The sequence below is a fragment of the Tachyglossus aculeatus genome, chromosome 16, assembly GCF_015852505.1.
Source record: "Tachyglossus aculeatus isolate mTacAcu1 chromosome 16, mTacAcu1.pri, whole genome shotgun sequence".
NCBI classification, from domain to species: domain Eukaryota; kingdom Metazoa; phylum Chordata; class Mammalia; order Monotremata; family Tachyglossidae; genus Tachyglossus; species Tachyglossus aculeatus.
This window is the reverse complement of record NC_052081.1, coordinates 8,915,279-8,935,171: the sequence shown is the minus strand read 5'-3', so window position 1 is coordinate 8,935,171 and position 19,893 is coordinate 8,915,279. Positions and strand designations below refer to the sequence as shown.

At 41.7% G+C, this 19,893-nt stretch overlaps 1 protein-coding gene across 1 annotated transcript in view; it reads left to right on the top strand.

The window, feature by feature from the left end:
• COP1 (COP1 E3 ubiquitin ligase) overlaps positions 1-19,893 on the top strand; it is a gene marked incomplete at its 5' end in the record, with an annotated part of 172,595 nt that overhangs the window by 112,613 nt on the left and 40,089 nt on the right. The window contains one exon of the mRNA XM_038758162.1: positions 5,402-5,518. Coding sequence (XP_038614090.1) covers positions 5,402-5,518 — 117 coding nt within the window. The remainder of the gene's footprint in view (positions 1-5,401; positions 5,519-19,893) is intronic.

Here is a 19,893-nt window from a genome sequence, read left to right as displayed (position 1 = left end):
AACTCCTTCCCTTCCTATATCAGGCAGATCACAGTTCTCCCCACATTCAAATCCCTCCTAAATCCCACTTTGTCCCCCCAGTTTTCTCCAATTTAGTTTTCAGCCCCTGAGCCCTACCATCCCATCAGGTAACTCTAGCAATCATTTATATGTGTCTTTTTCATTTATTTTTGATCTCTCCAGTAGTAAAAAATGTGTTTGCCTCCCCCATTAAAGAGTAAGATCCTTGTAAGAGTAAGATCCTTGGGAGGATTCTCAAGGGAGAATCCTTGAAGCAGCACGGCTCAGTGGAAAAGAGCATGGGCTTTGGAGTCAGAGGTCATGGGTTCAAATCCCGGCTCTGCCAATTGTCAGCTGTGTGACTTTGGGCAAGTCACTTAACTTCTCTGGGCCTCAGTTACCTCATCTGTAAAATGGGGATTAAGGCTATGAGCCCCACGTGGGACAACCTGATCACCTTGTAACCTCCCCAGCGCTTAGAACAGTGCTTGGCACAAAGTAAGCACTTAATAAATGCTATTATTATTATCCAGCGCTTAGAACAGTGGTTTGCACATAGTAAGCGCTTAACAAATGCCATTATTATTATTATTACTGTGGGCAGGCAGCATGGCAGTTTGTTATTCCATACTTCCCAAGCACCTCGACAAGTGCACCACACCTAGTGAGTGTTCAGTAAATTTTCCTTCTACTACTGGTGCAATATTTTAAAATATCTAGGTTCTGTGGAGAAGGCATGCAGTAAGGATTGACAGGAAATTGACTTGACGTGGACATTGAACCCTGAGTGAAAAAGTTTCCATTTTAGTTTTCTTTTGTTTTTCCTTTGGTTTTAAGGTGTATCCAGCAACTTCTGTTTCAGAGATCCATGCCTCTCTGGATTTCTGTGACCTGTTGTTTCTGTAGGATGATTTGGGCACACAAAACTACATTGACCAAAAATTGTTTTTTTACACAACCCAGAACATAACAAGGTGAAGAAATTCTATCTATAGAGTTAGGAGAAGTTGCATGACAATGAGAAGGGCAAATAAATTGGAAAGAATATACCAACCAAACTACAGAGCCAGGGCGAATACTATAATTGTAGGTTGGAGGAAATGTAGGAGACTTGGAACTTATGTGGAAAAATATATTGAAATTGGGAAATGCTGTGTAATAATAATAATGATGATGGTATTTGTTAAGTGCTTACTATGTGTAAAGCACTGTTCTAAGCACTGGGGAGGTTACAAGGTGATCAGTTCATCCCGCGTGGGGCTCACAGTCTTAATCCCCATTTTACAGATGAGGTAACTGGGGCACAAAGAAGTTAAGTGACTTGCCCAAAGTCACACAGCTGACAATTGGCGGAGCCGGAATTTGAACCCATGACCTCTGACTCCAAAGCCCGTGCTCTTTCCACTGAGCCACGCTGTTTCTCTACCAGGGCAGGAATGGTCCCCATCATTTGGAAAAACAGATTACCTAGTTGGTGCTGTGAATTTTTTTTAGGAAAGAGAGATTCTCAACCTACCTAGTCTGCAGAGCACTGTACTAAGCACTTGGGAGAGTACAGCATAAAAGAGTTGGTTAGACACGTACCCTGCCCAAAAGGAGCTTGCAATTTAAAAACAAGTTGCTGACAGTGGGTGACCCTTGCTATAGAAAGCTGTTCAAAAGCCTGATCTGAAATCAAGGCCAACTGACAATCCACCCGAAGCTGGTTAATTTCACGGGCTGGGAATGGCATTATTATATTTTATAGCTTGGTGCATTTTGCCCATGGACAGATTGGATAAAGAAAATGGATGATTAAATGTTACCCGTGTTTTGCGGAAAAATAAGCTAATAAAATGAAAGTTTCAACCTCCATATGTTACCTTATTTTTCTCATAGGTTACTAGGGCTATTGGAAATAATAATAATAATAATAATAATGGTATTTGTTCAGCGCTTACTATGTGCAAAACACTGTAAACCCATCACCTTTGTTCAAAGTGTAGATGGAGGTATTTGTTCAACATGTACAATAAGCCGAGCCCTGTGTTGTGCAGTGGGGTAGATAGAATACAATTGGATCTGACTCAGACTCCTTCCTATATGGGACTCACAGCCTATGAGGGAGGGGGAACACGTATTTAATCCCCATTTTACAGGTGAGGAAATTGAGACATTGAGAAGTTGTGACTTTCCAAAGGTCACAGCAAGACTGGGAAGTTGCTGGGAGTAGAACTCAGGTCTCTTGACTCAGAACCCAGGTCTCTGGACTCCTAGCCCTGTTCTCTTGCCATCAGACAATGCTGCATACCAAAGAGAAGCTCTCAAACTCGAAATCTGTAAAGGTCTTAAATTGGCATTGCCTTTTTTATTGTGTATCTTCAGCAAAAGGTATTGAGGTAAGAAGCACATCTATCTAAATATGGCAGTTTTTATCTCGAGACTCAGTTTTGTTCAGTGAGGTCTGGATATTTTGTCCTAGGAAGACACAACTCCATAGGAGCCAAATTAGCAAGTGAACATTTTAGGAAGAATTGATCTTGGCAGGTGGTAAGCCCTCTCCACAGAATCCTAAGTGGCTTAGGGACATCTGCTTATTGTACATTTGCCATCTCACCATTAGCAAAACTACTAAAATCCCAAGCGCATCAAATTCGGGCAAATTATTTTCTCAGATTTCTACATCTGTTGTCAAAGTTTTACTCCAGGCTACAGCCAGCCGAATTGTTTTTGTGTGCCTTGCATACATTTGGTGCGAGTTAAAAAATGAAAGTGGTGGCACCAGGTCTAGGTTGGTGTGTTGGTGGTATGGGAGGCTTGACCTGCAGCATCTCTTCGCTCTGCCAACCTTGCTAACATTTTGGTTGGTGACTTGTTAACCAGTGTGTGAGAACAATAAACTCTACTCATGAAGATTTCGGATTGAGAACTTGGCAATGGAGTTGATTAACATGCCAGCGGTTTGCTCGGTGACACTCTCACTCTCTCCTCTCTGCTGGGTGTCCTCCCATTGTGACAGTAGGTGGGCACAGGGGAAGCACTTTTTTATGGTATTTGTTAAGCGTTAGGGTAGATACAAAGTTAAGCAGACCAGACACAGTCCTTGTCCCAAATGAGGTTCACAATCTAAGCAGGAGGAGAGTAGGCATTGAATTCTTATTTGGCAGTTGAGGAAACTGGGGCACAGAAAAGTTAAGCGACTTGTCCAAGGTCACACAGCAGGCAAATGGCAGAGCTGGGATTAGAACCCATGTCCTCTGACTCCCATGCCCAGGCTTTATCCAGCAGGCCAAGCTGCTTCCCTTTTTCAAGAGGTTTATGTTTGAGCATGAAGCCACAGATTTACTTCCAAAAGCCATTTACAGCCAAAGAGACAGCAGCGCAGTATCAGTATCAGCGCAGTGAATACTGAAAACTAAAAGAGATTGCAAAATGAATTTTTTTTTTGTTTGAGCAAGACAGGCTTTGAGTCCCATCACACAAAGCCTATTGCTAAAACCATTTGAGTGATGATGCATTTTGTTCCTAATTTGAAGGGGAAGCCTATCTCCCCAAGCTTCAGTGGGAATGCCAAAAGAAGACATCACTCTGTTGGCTCATTTTAAACTTTTATATTACCTGAGGGATAGAGTTGTGAGTACTTTAAAAGGACGGGTAATTTGCGGCGTTGAGTAGGAGAAGGTTTGAAGAGACAAATGCAAGCTCTGGGTGTATTTGTTTTGGTAGTGCAATCACCTTTAATTTTTAGGAGCCTGGACCTACAACCCTTAATTATGATTTTAATGACATCATTTAGAGTGACTGCCTTGCTCAGTGATTACTGTTCTGGGCTGTTACCGCAGCAGTAGGTGAAGCTCCTTTCTCTTTGAAATGTTGGGGCCGGTCGTGATTTTACACTGGTGAAAATCCTTAATGAAATTTCAACTTCTTCTGACTTCAAATAGGATACTGCCTAATCTAGCTCCTGTGAGGCCTCAGCTTTAAGACTGTTTCAAGAAATCTGTTTGCTTTAAAGCACATGTGACGAGTTTTTGTTTTTTTTCATCATTCGGGCCCCTTCTCATTTGAAGTGAACATGACTAATATTAGAGTTTTGGGGTCCTTTTTTCTTTCAACTGGCTTCTGTGATTTCACCTTTTTTGGCTCTTCAGAGTGTAGCATGCTTTTTTCTAGTCGATGGTAATTTTAACAGTGGGGGTGGATCACATTAAAAGAACACCGTAGCACAGCGAGGCAGTGGAGCCCCCTTCTAGACTGTGAGCCCGTTGTTGGGAAGGGACCGTTTATATATGTTGCCGACTTGTACTTCCCAAGCGCTTACTACAGTGCTCTGCACACAGTAAGCGCTCAATAAATACGATTGAATGAATAAATAGAAAGGAAATAGGAGTCATTCATTTATTCAATCATATTTATTGAGTGCTTACTGTGTGCAGAGCACTGTACTAAGCGCTTAGGAAGTACAAATCAAAAACATATAGATTTATGTCTCTATGGATATTTCATCCATGTGAGACTTCACCCTCAGATTACCATCTTGTAATGGAGTGACCATTAAGGAGGGTTGTTCCCCTGGTTACATTTAATTTTTTAATTTTGAATTCCAGTTTGCCCTTGCACAGTATATTCAATTTATAGAATTGAAGACTGTTGCCAGAGAGTTTTGCTCCTACCGCCCTCATGGCACCATTCTGTGCAGTCTAAACCAGTGACTTCTTAAAGGATATATTCTCCTACTTCTAAGAGTACATAACACATTTCTGCAGTGTATATGTGACCAGGGAAAGCAACCAGGTTGCATTCTTCAGAGTGTGATTGGGGATGGCAAACAAATAAACTACATATCAGTCCTGCTGATCCCAGGTAAACAAATCTTCAGTCCAGTGCCTCGGGCATTCTGAGGTGACATGCCGAGCATCCTGCATGAATTTCCACAATCCATGGGCTTTAAATTGAACAGAAGCATAAATGCTTCAAAGGGCTGCTCTGCCCTTGTTTAGTTTGATGTTTTGTTCTTTTAATTATTCCTGGTTTTGAATTGAGGTACCAGATATTCCCTTTCAAAATCCAGGGACTTGTTATACCCAGTTAGGTATAATGATAATAATAAGAGGAAGAAGAAGAATGGCATTTGCTAAGTGCCATGTGCCAAGCACTGTTCTAAGCACTGGGGTAGGTACAAGGTCATCAGGTTGTCCCATGTGGGGCTCAATAAGTTTCTGTGTTAGAGTGTCCTGTCGGGTGACGTACTCATTCAATTTAAACTCTTCCAGTGCTAGTTCCAACAGTCCCAAATATTTCAAGTTGCCACATAAACTGCATTTTATCATATTAATACACTTTCCAGGTTCTGCTGGCATTTGTAAATTCACTTATCTGCATTTTTCCTTCTTTTTTTGTATTATTTTTTTCTCATTTTCAGTGAAGCTGTGGTCTACCAACCTGGACAATTCAGTGGCAAGTATTGAGGCCAAGGCTAACGTATGTTGTGTCAAATTCAGCCCATCGTCTAGATACCACTTGGCTTTTGGCTGTGCAGGTAGGTAATCAGAGTTTCTTACGAATTTCTGAATCTTGCCGTAGACTAGACTTGATGTGTCTTTAATGTGCTTATAACAGTTTCATTCCACTGTCTACAACTTTGTCATTTAGTGTCTCCAAGACCTATTGAGAGCCCATGCTAGATTTATTATTTTACCTGGTTTGCCTTTACATAAATTCATACATTTCGTGCTGTGTGAACTGTTACTAATAATGAGTCATGGCCATGGTTCTAATTCAGGATAATTTTACTGCTATTGCAATGCTGATAAGACAAATTACATCTGGTTGAATATTCATTGAGTTATTTCTGCTTTCCTGTAGTCAGATGAAGAGCTTCCCCAAACAATATCCAGTAATAAAAAGTGACACTTTGGTTTTGAAATATTAGGCTATCAGTTTGCTTTCAGTTTGTTTTTTGAAGAAGCCAGTGGCATTGTACATGTCAGCAATCAATAAGCTACATTTATCAAGTGCACAAAATTGTGTGTATCGTTTGATTAAGCATTGCTTTGCTTAATGATATTTATGAAAATTTCTTTTAATGTTTAAAAGACCCTGTTGTTTCCTTGACAAATTGTGCTCCTTCCTTTCTTATCTTCCAGTGATTTAGAAAAATTATGTTCTTTGATAAGTCTTCTGTCCTTTAGGGTTCTTTTATGAAGTTATCATTATTTTTCTCTTTTACAGTAGCCAACAATCTGAACGGTTTAGCGAAAAAATGTTTCTAGGGAGATTATTAGAAAGAGCCCAAGCATGGAAATTCATGATGTCACTCATGAAACACCGTCTCGATTTTCATAACCATGTCGAGAGAAGCAGCGTGGCTTAATGGAAGGAGCAGGGGCTTGCGAGTCAGCGGATGTGGGTTCTAATCCCGGCTCTGCCATTTGTCTGCTGTGTGACCTTGGGCAAGCCACTTAACTTCTCTGTGCCTCAGATACCTCATCTGTAAGGTGAGGATTAAGACTGTGAGCCCCATATGGGACAACCTGATTACCTTGTATCTACCCCAGCGCTTAGAACAATGTTTCGCACATAGTAAGTGCTTAACAAATATTATAATAATTAAATTGCCTCTGCTTTCTAACTTTTCCATATTAATTGTGGTCACCCCCTGCCCCTGCCATATCCACCACCCCTGCCATGATTATTGCCAAGCCCACACATTCATTGCAATTTCCTCTCTTATCAGTTATCCTTCCTACCAAAGCCATTTCCCCAACCGCCATTGAAGTTCCCAGACATCATTAACTTTGGTACAACCTATTTACCATCTCTTGTAGAGATGAGGCTTTTGTCACTTTCAGTAGTCACCCATAATGGGGTTTCCTGTATTTTCTGGACTGTAACTCTCAAAGTTCCTTTTCCCGAAGTTCCCTAGTTTGAGAATTCTCTAAGGAGTAAGGAGGTATTCTTTGGCTCAACAGTACTGTCTTTGTTTATGGTCTCACTGCAGAGTGGCACATCACCCTAGCAATCAGTCATTGGGATGTGCTGAGCACCTGCTTTGTACTGTATTAAGTACTTTGGAGAGTACACCAGAAGCAAAAGACATCTTAACAATCTAATGGGTGAGGCAGGCCGAAATAAAGGATTTACAAAGAGTTGGAGCTGGAGAAAGAACAAGTCTTTAACAAGTATATCAGTGCAAGTGTATCAGTATGAAAGGGCGGAATAAGTTGTTGAATGTGCAGCTAAATTCACTTGTATGCGTAAGCCATAAGGGTAGGGGAAACAGCTGCCGTAGACAGGTGTAGGCGGGGAAGGCTTAATTTCCTTCCCCCTGCCCCATCCTGGTTCACCAGAAGGGGACTACTACCCCATTCTCACTTTCCCATACCCCACAAAATTGGCCATTGTAATCGTATCCCCCGTTTGGCTGGTTCAGCTGTGAGTTGCCTAGTCATAATGGTTATGGCATGATGGGGATGGTGATATTTTTTAACTTTGTTACAGCCAAAGCACTCTAACATACCCTTTCATTATTACTCTAACTTAGTACTAGTCTAAATGAAATGGAATCAATCTGACCTATTGGTCTAGCATATACACTTTAAATGGAGAATTACAGGACTAAACTAGAATTAAAGTTCAGCCACGTTACCTATGCACCATCCAGAAACCATTCCTAGAGCACCTCTAAGGTCTTCTTTGCAGGGGAAGGAGCACCCTTACGCATCCCTTCCACCCTGCCCAGAAGGCCCTGACAATGTGGGAGGTGGTGGAATGCCCTGTGCACCCATTCCCTGTGGCCCCTGAGTTCTCATCCCCTTTTCCTGTAATAATAATAACAACCATGGTATTTTGTAAAGTGCTTACTATGTGCCAAGCACTGGGATAAACAGGGTCTAATCAGGTCAGCCACAGTCCCTGTCCCATCTGGAGCTCATAGTCTAAGAAGAAGAGAGTACAATTTAATCCCCACTTTACAAATGAGGAAACTGGAGCACGAAGAAGTTAAGTGACTTGCTCAGGGTCACACAGCAGGCAACTGGTGGGGCCAGGATTAGAATCCAGCTCCTCTGACTCTCTGGCCCATGCTTTATCCGTTAGACTACGCTGCTTCCCTTTTCAGTGGCTTCAAGTTTCAAAGTGGAGCCACAAATTTTACTTCCAAAAGCCGTTTACAACCACAGCGGCAGCAGCAGAACACCAGTGCTGTAAGCGGTGCATACCGGAAACTCGAAGAAATTGCAACATGTGTTTCCTTTTATGAGCAGGGCAGGCTTTGAGTCCCCACTGCAGCCGTGCAGGCCTCGCAGCGGAGGTAGCTCTCTGCTTCCCCCATTTCAGGTGGCACAGGGCTTCCCTCTTACCCTCCCTCCCCGAACGCAACAGGAAACCATCAAATCCCAAAGCCTCTTTGGCTAAGGGAAAGCCATCCCCGTGGCAGGGGGTCCTCGTCCCGTCCACCCCCGCACAGTCAAAGGAGCGTGGAACAGCCTGGGCCGGGCCGCCTGAAAGGGACCGAGAGCTTCTTGTGTACATAGATTCAGCTTGACATGATTCATGGTGAAATTCCTTCTCTCCCATGCCCATCCCCGCCTCTACCATCTCCATTCCTGCGCCTCGTTGGGTTCTTACACCGTGGGAGGCAGTCTGGTGGGCGGGAGGGGCGCGGGGACCCTGCATTATCCATAGCCCCTTCCTTCTTGACTTTATAATCCAATTGGTATTCTGGTTATGTTTCTATCATTTAGGTAATTAACCTCTGTTACGGCGCGCAACTCATACTTCGTAGAATGTTTTGATGTGTTGCCTTTGCAACAGATGTTTTCTTAACGAGTGTGTAACTTACGCGAGCAGAATTTCCGTTCTAGCACATAAATATCGTGCCATTTTCGAATTCTTGATTTCATTATCCATTATAGAGTAAAAAGGAGCTCACAATCAAAAATAATGAGAAAAATCTCTTAACAAACAGAAATAGCTTGAACTAGTGCACGCTTTATATAGCTATGTACTATGCAAAAATTCCATTACCACCCAGCTGTGTCTAATATCACAGCCTACAAGAGTACTGACCGAGAGAGCGGCCAGAAATGCTAAGAAGTTGTTCTGTCCTCTCATTTACATGAATTAATGTAAGGGCAGGTTGAGAATTCTTGGCCACCCTGGGGAAGGTGGTTCTCTGGTGCCAATGGTGATTATATTGTTATTTTTTTTTCCCTTGGTATTTGATACGCACTAATTATATGTCAAGCTCTGTTCTAAGTGCTGGGGTAGCTACAAGTCAGTCAGGCCAGATTCATTCCCTGTCCCACATGGGGCTCCTGGTCAAGTAGGGGAGAGATCAGGTATTGAATTCCCAGTTTACAAATGAGGAAATGGAGGCACAGAAAAGTTAAGTGACTTGCCCAAGGTCACACAGTAGGCAAGTGGTGAGGCTGGGATTAGAAATCTGGTCCTGTGGCTTGTAAGCCCTCGCTTTATATCCACTGGGCCATGCTGCTTCCCATTAAATTGGTAGAGTGCCATTTTCAGATAGGCAACCCAAATACGCCTGAGGTTAATTCATAAACTTGGTCAAAGACTAATTCCATTACAGTAGGTAAATCCCTCTGCCTCCAATTTCCTGTCTCAGAAGTAAGGCAGTTTTCTTTGTTTAAGCTCAGAGAGAGGTAGTTGAGATGGAGGTAACATTTGCCAAACTTTGAAACTCCTGGAAACGGTTGATTGCAGATACTGTGTAAAACTGCACCCGTGGTAGAGATGCACATAGAGTAATTCTTTCCTTTATTCAATTGCTCAAATATGTATATATATATATATATATATATATATATATATATATATATATATATATATATATATATATATAAAATATATATATATATATAGGCATTTTGATACATAAAAGAATAAAGCCCAACTGAAAAATGTGCATCTACCAAGTAGCAGCCAATCAAATTCTCTTCAACTGAGTTAAGCCCCATAGGGCTGAACATAGAACTGTACTCACGAAGTCCTTACAAATATTACAAATATTTGATCGCAGGAATGGGCTGGAATATTACGCATATTTCTGTTGGAATTAGGAGTCAGGCAGCTGGATTCTCGTATATGAATTACAGAGTAATTACAGATTAAGACTCCATGCTGCAAGGGTGCTACAGTTGCTTCTTTCGTAATGATACATCATGCTGATTCATTGCTTCTCTGTCTATTGTAGTTCATATCTCACATTTCCCTTTGGAGGAGTGCATTCATTTTCCCCACTGGGTTGCTCCCTTTTTTCTTTCTCTGGCCCTGAAATCCATGCGGAAGGGGGTGAGTTCTTACTCTAGTATTCAAATTAGGAAATAGCAGACTAGAAGTTGGCCACAGGAGCTGATATTTCTCTACTTGGCTGCCCCACCAACATCTCAAATTTAACATGTCCAAAACGGAGCGCCTCAAATTCCCACCCAAACCCTGCCCTCCTCCGACTTTTCCATCACTGTAGACAGCACCACTATTCTCCCTGTCTCACAAACCCATAACCTTGGCATTATCCTCAACTCATCTAATTCAGTCCACATATTCAACCTGTCACCAGATCCTGTCAGTTCAACCTTCACGACATCGCTTAAAATCTGTCCTTTCCTCCTCTTCCAAATTGCCGCCCTGTTAATCCAAACATTTGTCCTATTCCACCATGATTACTATATCAGCCTCCTTGCTGACCTCCCTGCTTCCTGTCTCTCCCCCACTTCAGTCCAGACTTCACTCTGTTGCCGAGATCATTTTTCTACAAAATCATTCAGTCCACGTTTCTCACTCGAGAACCACCAGTGGTTGTCCGTCCACCTAAACATCAAACAGAAACAACTTAACTTAAGCTTTGAAACACTCAATCATTGGGTCTATTCCTACCTTACCTCCCTCATTTTGTACTGTAACCCAGCCCGTACATGGGGCACCTCTAATTCCAACCTTCTCACTCTACCTCAGTCTCATCTGTCTCACCCCCAGACCCCTCACCCACATCCCGTCTCTGGCATCTTCCACTGCATGGAGAGGCAGTAGTCTTGTGGTCTTGTAGGAAGGGAGACAGACAAGAATGGAAGCTGTTGTAGAAGTTCAGGTTATATCCAATCCATGGATGGCGATCGCAAAGAAAAGGGGGATGTTCATAAAATATTTCTAAATATGGCTAGGCTGGATTTTGGTGGGTTAGATGATAGTTAAGGATGGACACCAAGATAAAGCGCCAGTGTAAAGAAAGTATAGCGGTCCTGCTGACCGTGATGGGGGAGAAGGTGATGTTTTGGGGAAAAAAGTTCCATTTTGGACATGTTGTCAAGTGAAGATGCCCTGGAGGCAGGAATGAATATAGAAGTAAAAGGGTGAGAGGTCATGGATTGAAATTGAAATCTAGATATCATCTTGTTCGGGTAATAAATGGAAAAGTGTAAGGGAATAAGCTCCCTGAGAGAGTGAATATCAAGTGAGAAGAAAAGAGGACCTACCCCTGAGCCCTGGGGGAAGCTCACAGTTAATGGATGGGGAAAAGAAGAGGCAGCAGAGGGAAGGGTTAAAGGAAAAGGGATTTAGAAAGGAAGTGGTATTTGTGACTTTTGACTTGGGCAAGTTACTTCTGTTCTTCAGTTCCACATCTACAAAATGGGGGTTAAGTCTCTGAGCCCCATGAAATACGTGGGCTGTGTCACACCTGATTAACTCGTATCTACCCCAGCAAAAACTATAGTCCCAGGCAAATAGTAAGCACTTAACAAATATCATTTAAAAAAATTGTGAGGGACACTGGGCCCATGGGAAATCTTTTGAAAATTGAGGGGTAGTGGAACATGTTTCTTACTGTGAGGTTGGATATTGAGGTGGCAGGGACCGTGTCTGCCGGTTCTGTAGCTCGCTCTCCCACTACACTAGAAGTTCCTTGCAGGCAGGCATGGTCTCTTCTAAACTCTCCCAAGTGCTTCTGTCTCCCCCTCTAGATTGTAAGATCCTTGTGGGCAGGAATTGCATCTACCAACTCTGTTGTATTATACTCTCCCCAACACTTAGTACGGTGCTCTGCACACGGTTGATTGATTGATTGAATGACCACCATCACTCTTCCTTCAAGCATTATTTGGTGCCACAGTTGGATTTAGGACATTGGCCTGGAGAGCATGAATCTGTCCCATTATTGTGCTCCTTATGATGCTGTTGTATAGCAATCAGAGATTTAGTAGGAAATTCAGGGAGAAGGGTATCTTTAAATCCAAGACAAGAATGTTTCAAGGAGAAGGGAGACTGTCAGTGTCCAAGGCATCCAAGGGTACAGAAGGTGGAGGCCTTGTGGGATCTGTTGGATTTGGCCAGGGGGTGTTGAGGTTTTTATCTGAAACGGCTCTATGAAAGAGGCAGCCACAATCCAGCTGTATCTGATTTTAATAAAATATTCTATTTGCATGCTTACTGAGATGAAACGTCTTGCAATATAAACTGTAATCACTTCCAGATAGGAAATGCAGATAATCTAGTGGTCTTTTTTTAAAAGGGATAGCATTTTATCCCAAAATTAGTGACATAAATCACGGGCAAAGTTATTATTGTTCTGCCTCAGCAATGGCACTGATGATGGCTTTAGCCCATTTATTTTCAAGGAGCACTGTTCCACGGCCTAAATCAACAGTGACTCCAAAGTACCAGCTACTTTCATCTGGATTATGGGGAAATTTGTACCATTTCAGAGAAGGTACTTTGTGGATTCAGCTTAGTAAGCTAGAGTCGATGATGCTTTTTTTTTTTAACCCCTAACATGCTAGGAGTGCACCAGCTCCCCCTCCTGATTAATTTTCTATGTGTTGAGCTTTTACCCCTGAATCTTCCTAATGTATCAGATTTCAATCACTCGGATTTATTGAGCACTTACTGTGTGCAGAACACTGAGCACTTGGGAGAGTACATTATAACAGACTTGGTAGACATGTTCCCTGCCCACAAAGAGCTTACTTACAGTCTAGAGATTTGACCCCTGAAGTGCTTTCAGTGTTAAAATTTCTAGACTGTGAGCCCACTGTTGGGTAGGGACCGTCTCTGTATGTTGCGAACTTGTACTTCCCAAGCGCTTAGTACAGTGCTCTGCACACAGTAAGCGCTCAATAAATACGATTGAATGAATGAGTGCAATAGGACTGTCTTTGGGCTTATTCCCCTATTTTTCCACACACCAGCTCTGTGTTCCTTGCCTAGTTTCAGCATAGTAATAATAATATATTTTGAACACCCACTTGGTTCAGTGCACCAGTCTAAGCACTTAGGAAGAACAAGACAGAGAAATGACATGTTCTCTGCCTGCAAGGAGCTAACACTTCAAATATATTTAGTCAACAGTGCTTCCCAAGAGTCACCTTCTCTTCAATGTTCTATACTGTCCAAGACCAGTGAATAGTCTGACTATCGTGTAAGTACTGCAGCATTTAGTACAGTGCCTGGCACATAGTAAGTGCTTAATGGATACATTAAGGCTGGGGAAATTATTGTAGCTTTCAGTGGCTGAGCCCAAAATGCATATGTCACTTCTGGGGCAGAGAGAACAAGAGAGCCAGGGCCCAAGAGAGAAACCTACAGGTGTCAAGGCCCAGAAAAAGCAATGTGGACCTGGTCTTTGCTGGATCTGAGCAGCGGGAGTAATATGGTGTTTATTGAGCAACCACTAGGTACAGTGAACCCCTGTTGGTTCCAAAGTTCATGAAATTAGAAAGAGAAGAGTCACGTCAGGATTTAAGGGCATTGTGGAATATCTTGGAATTGTCTGGGGGCATGTGTTTGGTTTTGTGTCTCTGTTAGCATTTTTATATACGTCCTCGCATAATGGCATGTGTATACGATTAAGTGGGAAAATGTGTGATTTTATCTGTGTGATAAGTGAGGGTGGGTGGAGTGTGTATGTAAAATTGTATGTATGCACCCAACTGCAAAGATGACAATTCCTTGGTTGGACTTGGAATACCTAAAAGGACTAATTAAGTTAGAAGTTTAAATGCATTAGAAATAGGGAAGTGTTTCAGAATGGCTTTTCTAGTTAACCGATTAGTGGCTATAAAATGGTAATAGAGAACTAATATACAATCACTACATAACTGTGGTTCAAAATACACAGAGTAGTAGCTGTAGCTATCGATAGCTCAAAGGGTCTTGTAACTCTCTGTAGCAACAATGCCCAGTTTACCCTCTTGCACTCCCAGTCCCCATAATGTGGTGCTTGAAGATAGAAAAATATTTCTTGGTAAATCACTCCCTATCAATAAAGCATCCACATGCCACTCCTTGTATCTATCCCAGCATTTAGTGCAGTGCTTGATGCATAGTAAGTGCTTAACAAATACTATTATTATTATTATTATTATTATTATTATTATTATTATTATCATCATTATTATTATTATTATCACCTCTGTGGGTATTGTAATCCAAAGAAGTAGGAGACTTCCAAGGTTGAGCCTCAGGGGTCTTTTGTGGGATGAGTCTTTTTGCCTCAAAACCCAATTCCGTGAATAGTGATTGTAAACAATGAGTTGCTAAGAATAACATCACCACCCTTGCCTCCTCACCCACAGAACCAGCATCCCACATTGAAGTTTCAGAGCAATGCAACTGATGTGTTTTCTTTCTTTCAGTATGAGAGAGTACTGAGGCTGGGATAGATCCATATTTCTGCCTAGTTTTTAATCTACGAGGCTTACTTAAGTTAGGGAGGAGGTGAAATTTTTCACCTCCGAAATTCACTAAATAAATACCTAAACTGTAATTAATCTTGGTCAGTACGTCAATAGTAATGCATACTCCTTTCATTAATCCTCTGTGCTTGCAATGATGGAAGAGAAAAAAAATGTCAAGGTGCTTTTACTTTCAAGCTTTCAAGTGATTACAGTTGACTGTAATGGAGGTGAAGTGCACAAAGCCAATTTTCCAAAAACAAACTAAATTACCGTCTGTCATAAATAAAGTCTGATTTTCACAAACTGCTCTTCTCCCTTTTATGCCCCCAAATAAAACTCCATACCGACTTCTTCCAGTCTTGCCTTTCAACTCTTGAATCAAACTGCCTCCCTCATGGTCTGCTTAAACTGGGCAGCCAGAATGGAATCCTGTGGATCTTGTGGACTTAATTCATCCATGCTGGGAATAATAAAATATTGGGCAGTTTCTAAATTGACATAAAACAATCATTATAACCACACTGAGGATAAAATATGACATCTTCATCTGTGTGGCAACAGTAAGAGTCTCTTAGGTCAGTGTATTTTTAATGCAAAAAGGCAAGTTAGATCAGTGGAATAAATTTTCCCATTATGAAATCTGGTAAGGACCCAGAGACATTCCTACTATTATGGAAAGTGCCAAAAATAACTTCAATGACTGGGGTCCTGCTTTTTATTTCTCCCAGAATTTATATCTGTGGTTGTTCGGTGTTGTGTCTTGGCATGGTGGCATTTTGTCCATTACACAGTGACTCGAAAAATCTCCAATTCTCCATTCCAACAGCTCTGCTAATGTCATCATATCATTATAATCATTTTAAACTTAATTTTCTCGAAGTGCTATAAGTCATAGTCTGAAGTAGTCAATAATGGCCACCCTATTCATTACATTCCCTACATAATCCAATCTTTTCCATCCTTAATACCTGAGAAAAGGGTAGACCTACCTCATATTGCCACCGGCATTCAGATATTTAAGGCTGTCCCTATTCTAGGTGGATATAAACACCGTTGTTCATTAGATTATAAATTTCTTCTTTAAATAGCCCACCCTAGTGTCTAAGAAAATAGTAGGCATCCTAGCTGCTTAAACTGTAAACTGTAAACTGTAAACTGTATTATTTATTTTACTTGCACATATCTATTCTATTCATTTTATTTTGTTAGTATGTTTGGTTTTGTTCTCTGTCTCCCCCTTTTAGACTGTGAGCCCACTGCTGGGTAGGGACTGTCTCTATATGTTACCAACTTGTACTTCCCAAGCGCTTAGTACAGTGCTCTGCACACAGTAAGCGCTCAATAAATACGATTGATGATGATGATGATGTAAGCTCATTCTGGGCAGGAAGTATGTCTGCTATTCAGTTACATTGTACTCCCCCAAGTGCTTAGTTCAGTGCTCTGTACATAGCGCTCAGTAAATGCCATAGATTGATTAAATGTTTGATTCTCACATTCACTCTGCTGAGACCAGTCTCATCAAGTTCTCCACTGACCTTTGGCCACGAGCCAATGAGAGGCTTTTCTGTTGTAATCCTCCATGGCCCCCGCCTGCTTTTGACACTTGACCATTCTCTTCTCCCTTAGTTTTGCCAACACTGTATTCTTGTTTTCATAATGATCCTTCTCAATCTCCTTTGCTGGCTTCTCATCTCACCCATTAACTCTGGGTTTCTCAGAAGACTCAGTCTTGGATCTCCCTACTCTTCTCACTCGTCATTCACCTTGAGAGCTCATCCCTTCACTTCAGCTCCCACCCAGTGCCAATGACTTTTAAATCTACCTTACTATAGCCAACTTTTCAACCACTTTACAGGCTCACATCTCCCTGGGCCTTAAGGACACCTCCACTGTAAATTTAGATTGGCAAAAAATTAGCCCTCCATCTTCTCCCAAACCTACTTCCACTCCTAACTTTCCCATTGTGGTCGATGTTATAACCATCCACCTTGTCTGAAAAGTTCACTATCTTGGGGTCACCTTTGATTCTCCTCTTCTATTTCACAAAGTCTTTTTTAATCAATGGTATTTATTGAGCTCTTACTATATATATGCAGAGCACTGTACTAAGCACCCGGGAGAATACAATTCAGCAGAATTAGCAGCACGTTCCTTGCCTAGAACGAGTGTAAAGTCTTGATTGATTTTGATTATATGCTCCTCGAGGACAGGGTTCCTCCTACTAACTCTCTTGTACTCTCCCAAGCACTTCATACAGTGCTTTTCTCACACCTCTAAATTCTCGTGGATTTTCTTCTCCAGTATTTCACCGATCCTCCCATTCATAGCCACCACCCATAAAATTAATAGTAACTGAGGTGTTCGTTGAAGTGCTTACTATAGGCCAAACACTGTACTGAGCGCCAGGATAAGAACTCAATAATGAGGTTGAACCCAGTTCCTATCCCTCACGGGGTTCACAGTCTAAGATTACCACTCCAGCGTCACTAGTCGCATTGCCTGCAGCCTCATACCTCTTCCATCTCTTCTACACAGTGCAGCAAAATCATATTCCTAATCATCGCTTTGCTCCTTAAAAGTCTTCGTTGGTTTCATTCAGAGATTGAACGTAGGATATGATGTCCATCAGCTAGAGGTTGTTTTTAAAGTGCAGTTTGACATTTATTTTCCAGCCGTAGTTAGATAACTTATTGGAAAATAGCCCCATCTGTTCACAGTTACCCATTTCTCCATTAGCCTACCACTGATGTGACTCTTGTTCGTATTGGGTTGGATGAAGTCAGATGAATACCCTCAAACTTTCAGAATCTAGTCCATGGAGGCAAACTTAAACTTTCATTTCTAGAAGTTCTCTTCTGTCATAGAAGAGTGAGCCCTATTTGTTTATTGTTGTTTTGTACTCTCCCAAGTGCTTAGTACGGTGCCCTTCACACAGTAAGTGCTCAATAAGTGATTGAATGAATGAATTTGTAAGGATTTTCCAGTGAACAACAATTCTTCGGAGGCTTCAGCCTCAACTATGAGCAGGGTACCTTTTGAAACATTATAACGTATGGAAGCACCTATGTTGGTAAGCACAAGCTACGATAGGATAAAACTGTCGGTGTCCCTGCAGTATATAAATGCAGTCACTCAATACAAGGCAAAAAAAAGGGGAAGAATGGACTTCTTAATGTATACTTGTTACAGAAGGGATACAGGAAGAGGTTCTTTTCTTCATCGAGCTAGTTTAAATTTAGTTTTCCCGAGCATGGCGGACTGTTTCTGTTTATTGTAAAGCTGTTTTTATAAAATACTTGAAATATCGTTAGAAAAACCCATGTTCTTAGAAAATTGCGATCATTTTTCTTGATTTAGACCTTTCCTTGGTTGTTTCACATTTTGTTTGCAAGGTTGGGTTTTTGTGCTATACATGATAGAGTGATAAATCATCTAAGAGTACAACACCACTTTAGTGAGAGAATAAGCGTGTGGAAAGGAGGGGGTTACGATAGAAAGGCCCTCTGTGGGGAACAAAACAGATCCAGCAGTCGTCTTCTGGGGAACAGAAATTCACGGTATGCACAGACCTTGGTGAAAACGCAACCTTAAGCAGCATAAATTCATAAATCAGCATGACAGTAGTTATCCAGTGATCTTGGCTTGTGTTAGGGAGTTCAGATTGCCAAGTCAATGCGAGAGGCTTTTTAAAAGGTATGAAAAATTATCAGTGCTGGGCCATCAGCTTTATTTTTCCAATGCAGAGAGTTGCTCCTCCTTCCCTGAGAACAACCACCCTGTAAATGAACGCTTCTTCCTGTAACATATTCCAGAGTCCCCAGTGCCTGTGGCCGGGGCCCATAGCACATGCTGGACTTTACGTGGAAGGCTTCAGAGAATATTGGGTCTGTAAACCAGGTGATGGTTCACTACAAAGAAATGCCTGGGTCCAGTTTTTCATGATATTCTAGTGTTTCATGATGTTCCCACTTCCTGATTTCTGAATCGCTTGTCTCTTCTAGACTTCTTCCCCTTTTGACCATAAGCTGGTGGGCAGGGGATGTGTCTGTTTATTGTTATATTTTACTTTCCCAAGTGTTAAGTACAGTGCTTTACACATAATAAATATGAATGAATGAATGAGTTTAAGCTCCCTGTGGGCAGCTAACATGTCTACCAACTCTATTATAATTATTCTCCCAAGCACTTAGTACAGTGTTCTGCACCAAGTGCTCAATAAGTGCTATTGATTGACCAGTATTCTCAGCTGTTCATTAGGCATTTCTGAATGAAATAATAACTTTGGTATTTGTTAAGCACTTGTCAGGCACTGTTGTAAGCGCTGGGGTAGATACAAGTTAATCAGGTCGGAGGCATTGGGCTCACAATCTTAGGGGGAAGGAAAATGGGTTTGGAGTCCCCATTTTACAGGTGAGGAAACTGAGGCCCAGAGAAGTTAAGTGACTTACGCGAGGTCACATAGCAGCCAAGTGGCAGAGCTGGGATTAGAACCCAGGTCCTCCGTCTCTCAGGCCGCGCTCTTTCCACCAAACCATGCCGCTTCTCTGAAAAATTAAACGTTATAGTTTTAGTGTGACCTTGATGCGAGAAGCAACATGGCGTAGTGGATAAAGAATGTACCTGGGATCCAGAAGGTCATGGGTTCTAATTCTGACTCTGCCACTTGTCTGCTGGGTGACCTTGGGCAAAACACTTCTCTGTGCCTCTTACCTCATCTGTAAAATGGGGATCGAGACTGTGAGCCCCACTTGGGACAGGGACTGTGTCCAACCCAACTTGTTTATTTCCACCCCAGCGCTTAGTATAGTGTCTGGCACATAGTACTTAAATACTATAATCATTATTATAGTTATTATTAGTAGTAGTAGTAGTAATGTCTTTATGCTATCAGTTCTAGTCAGCTTCCATAAGTGTTCTTAGGGAATATGGTCTTTCCAGTGGACTGCAGATAAGACAGTGGTTAGAACCCTGGAAACTTACACCTCCACCCCTCACTTTCAGTCTTTTCCCTTCACCCCTTGGCCCAGGTTTCTAGCTTCTCTCCAGAGTCACATGATGGTAGAATAAAAATATGAAATGTACGCATTGGAAATCTGAACATATCTAAAATCCACAATCCAGCATCAATTACAAATTTTTGATCACTTTCTTAGAGTAGTAAAGGAATATTTAGTATAACAATAATGCTGATAATAATAATGGTATTTGTTAAGTGCTT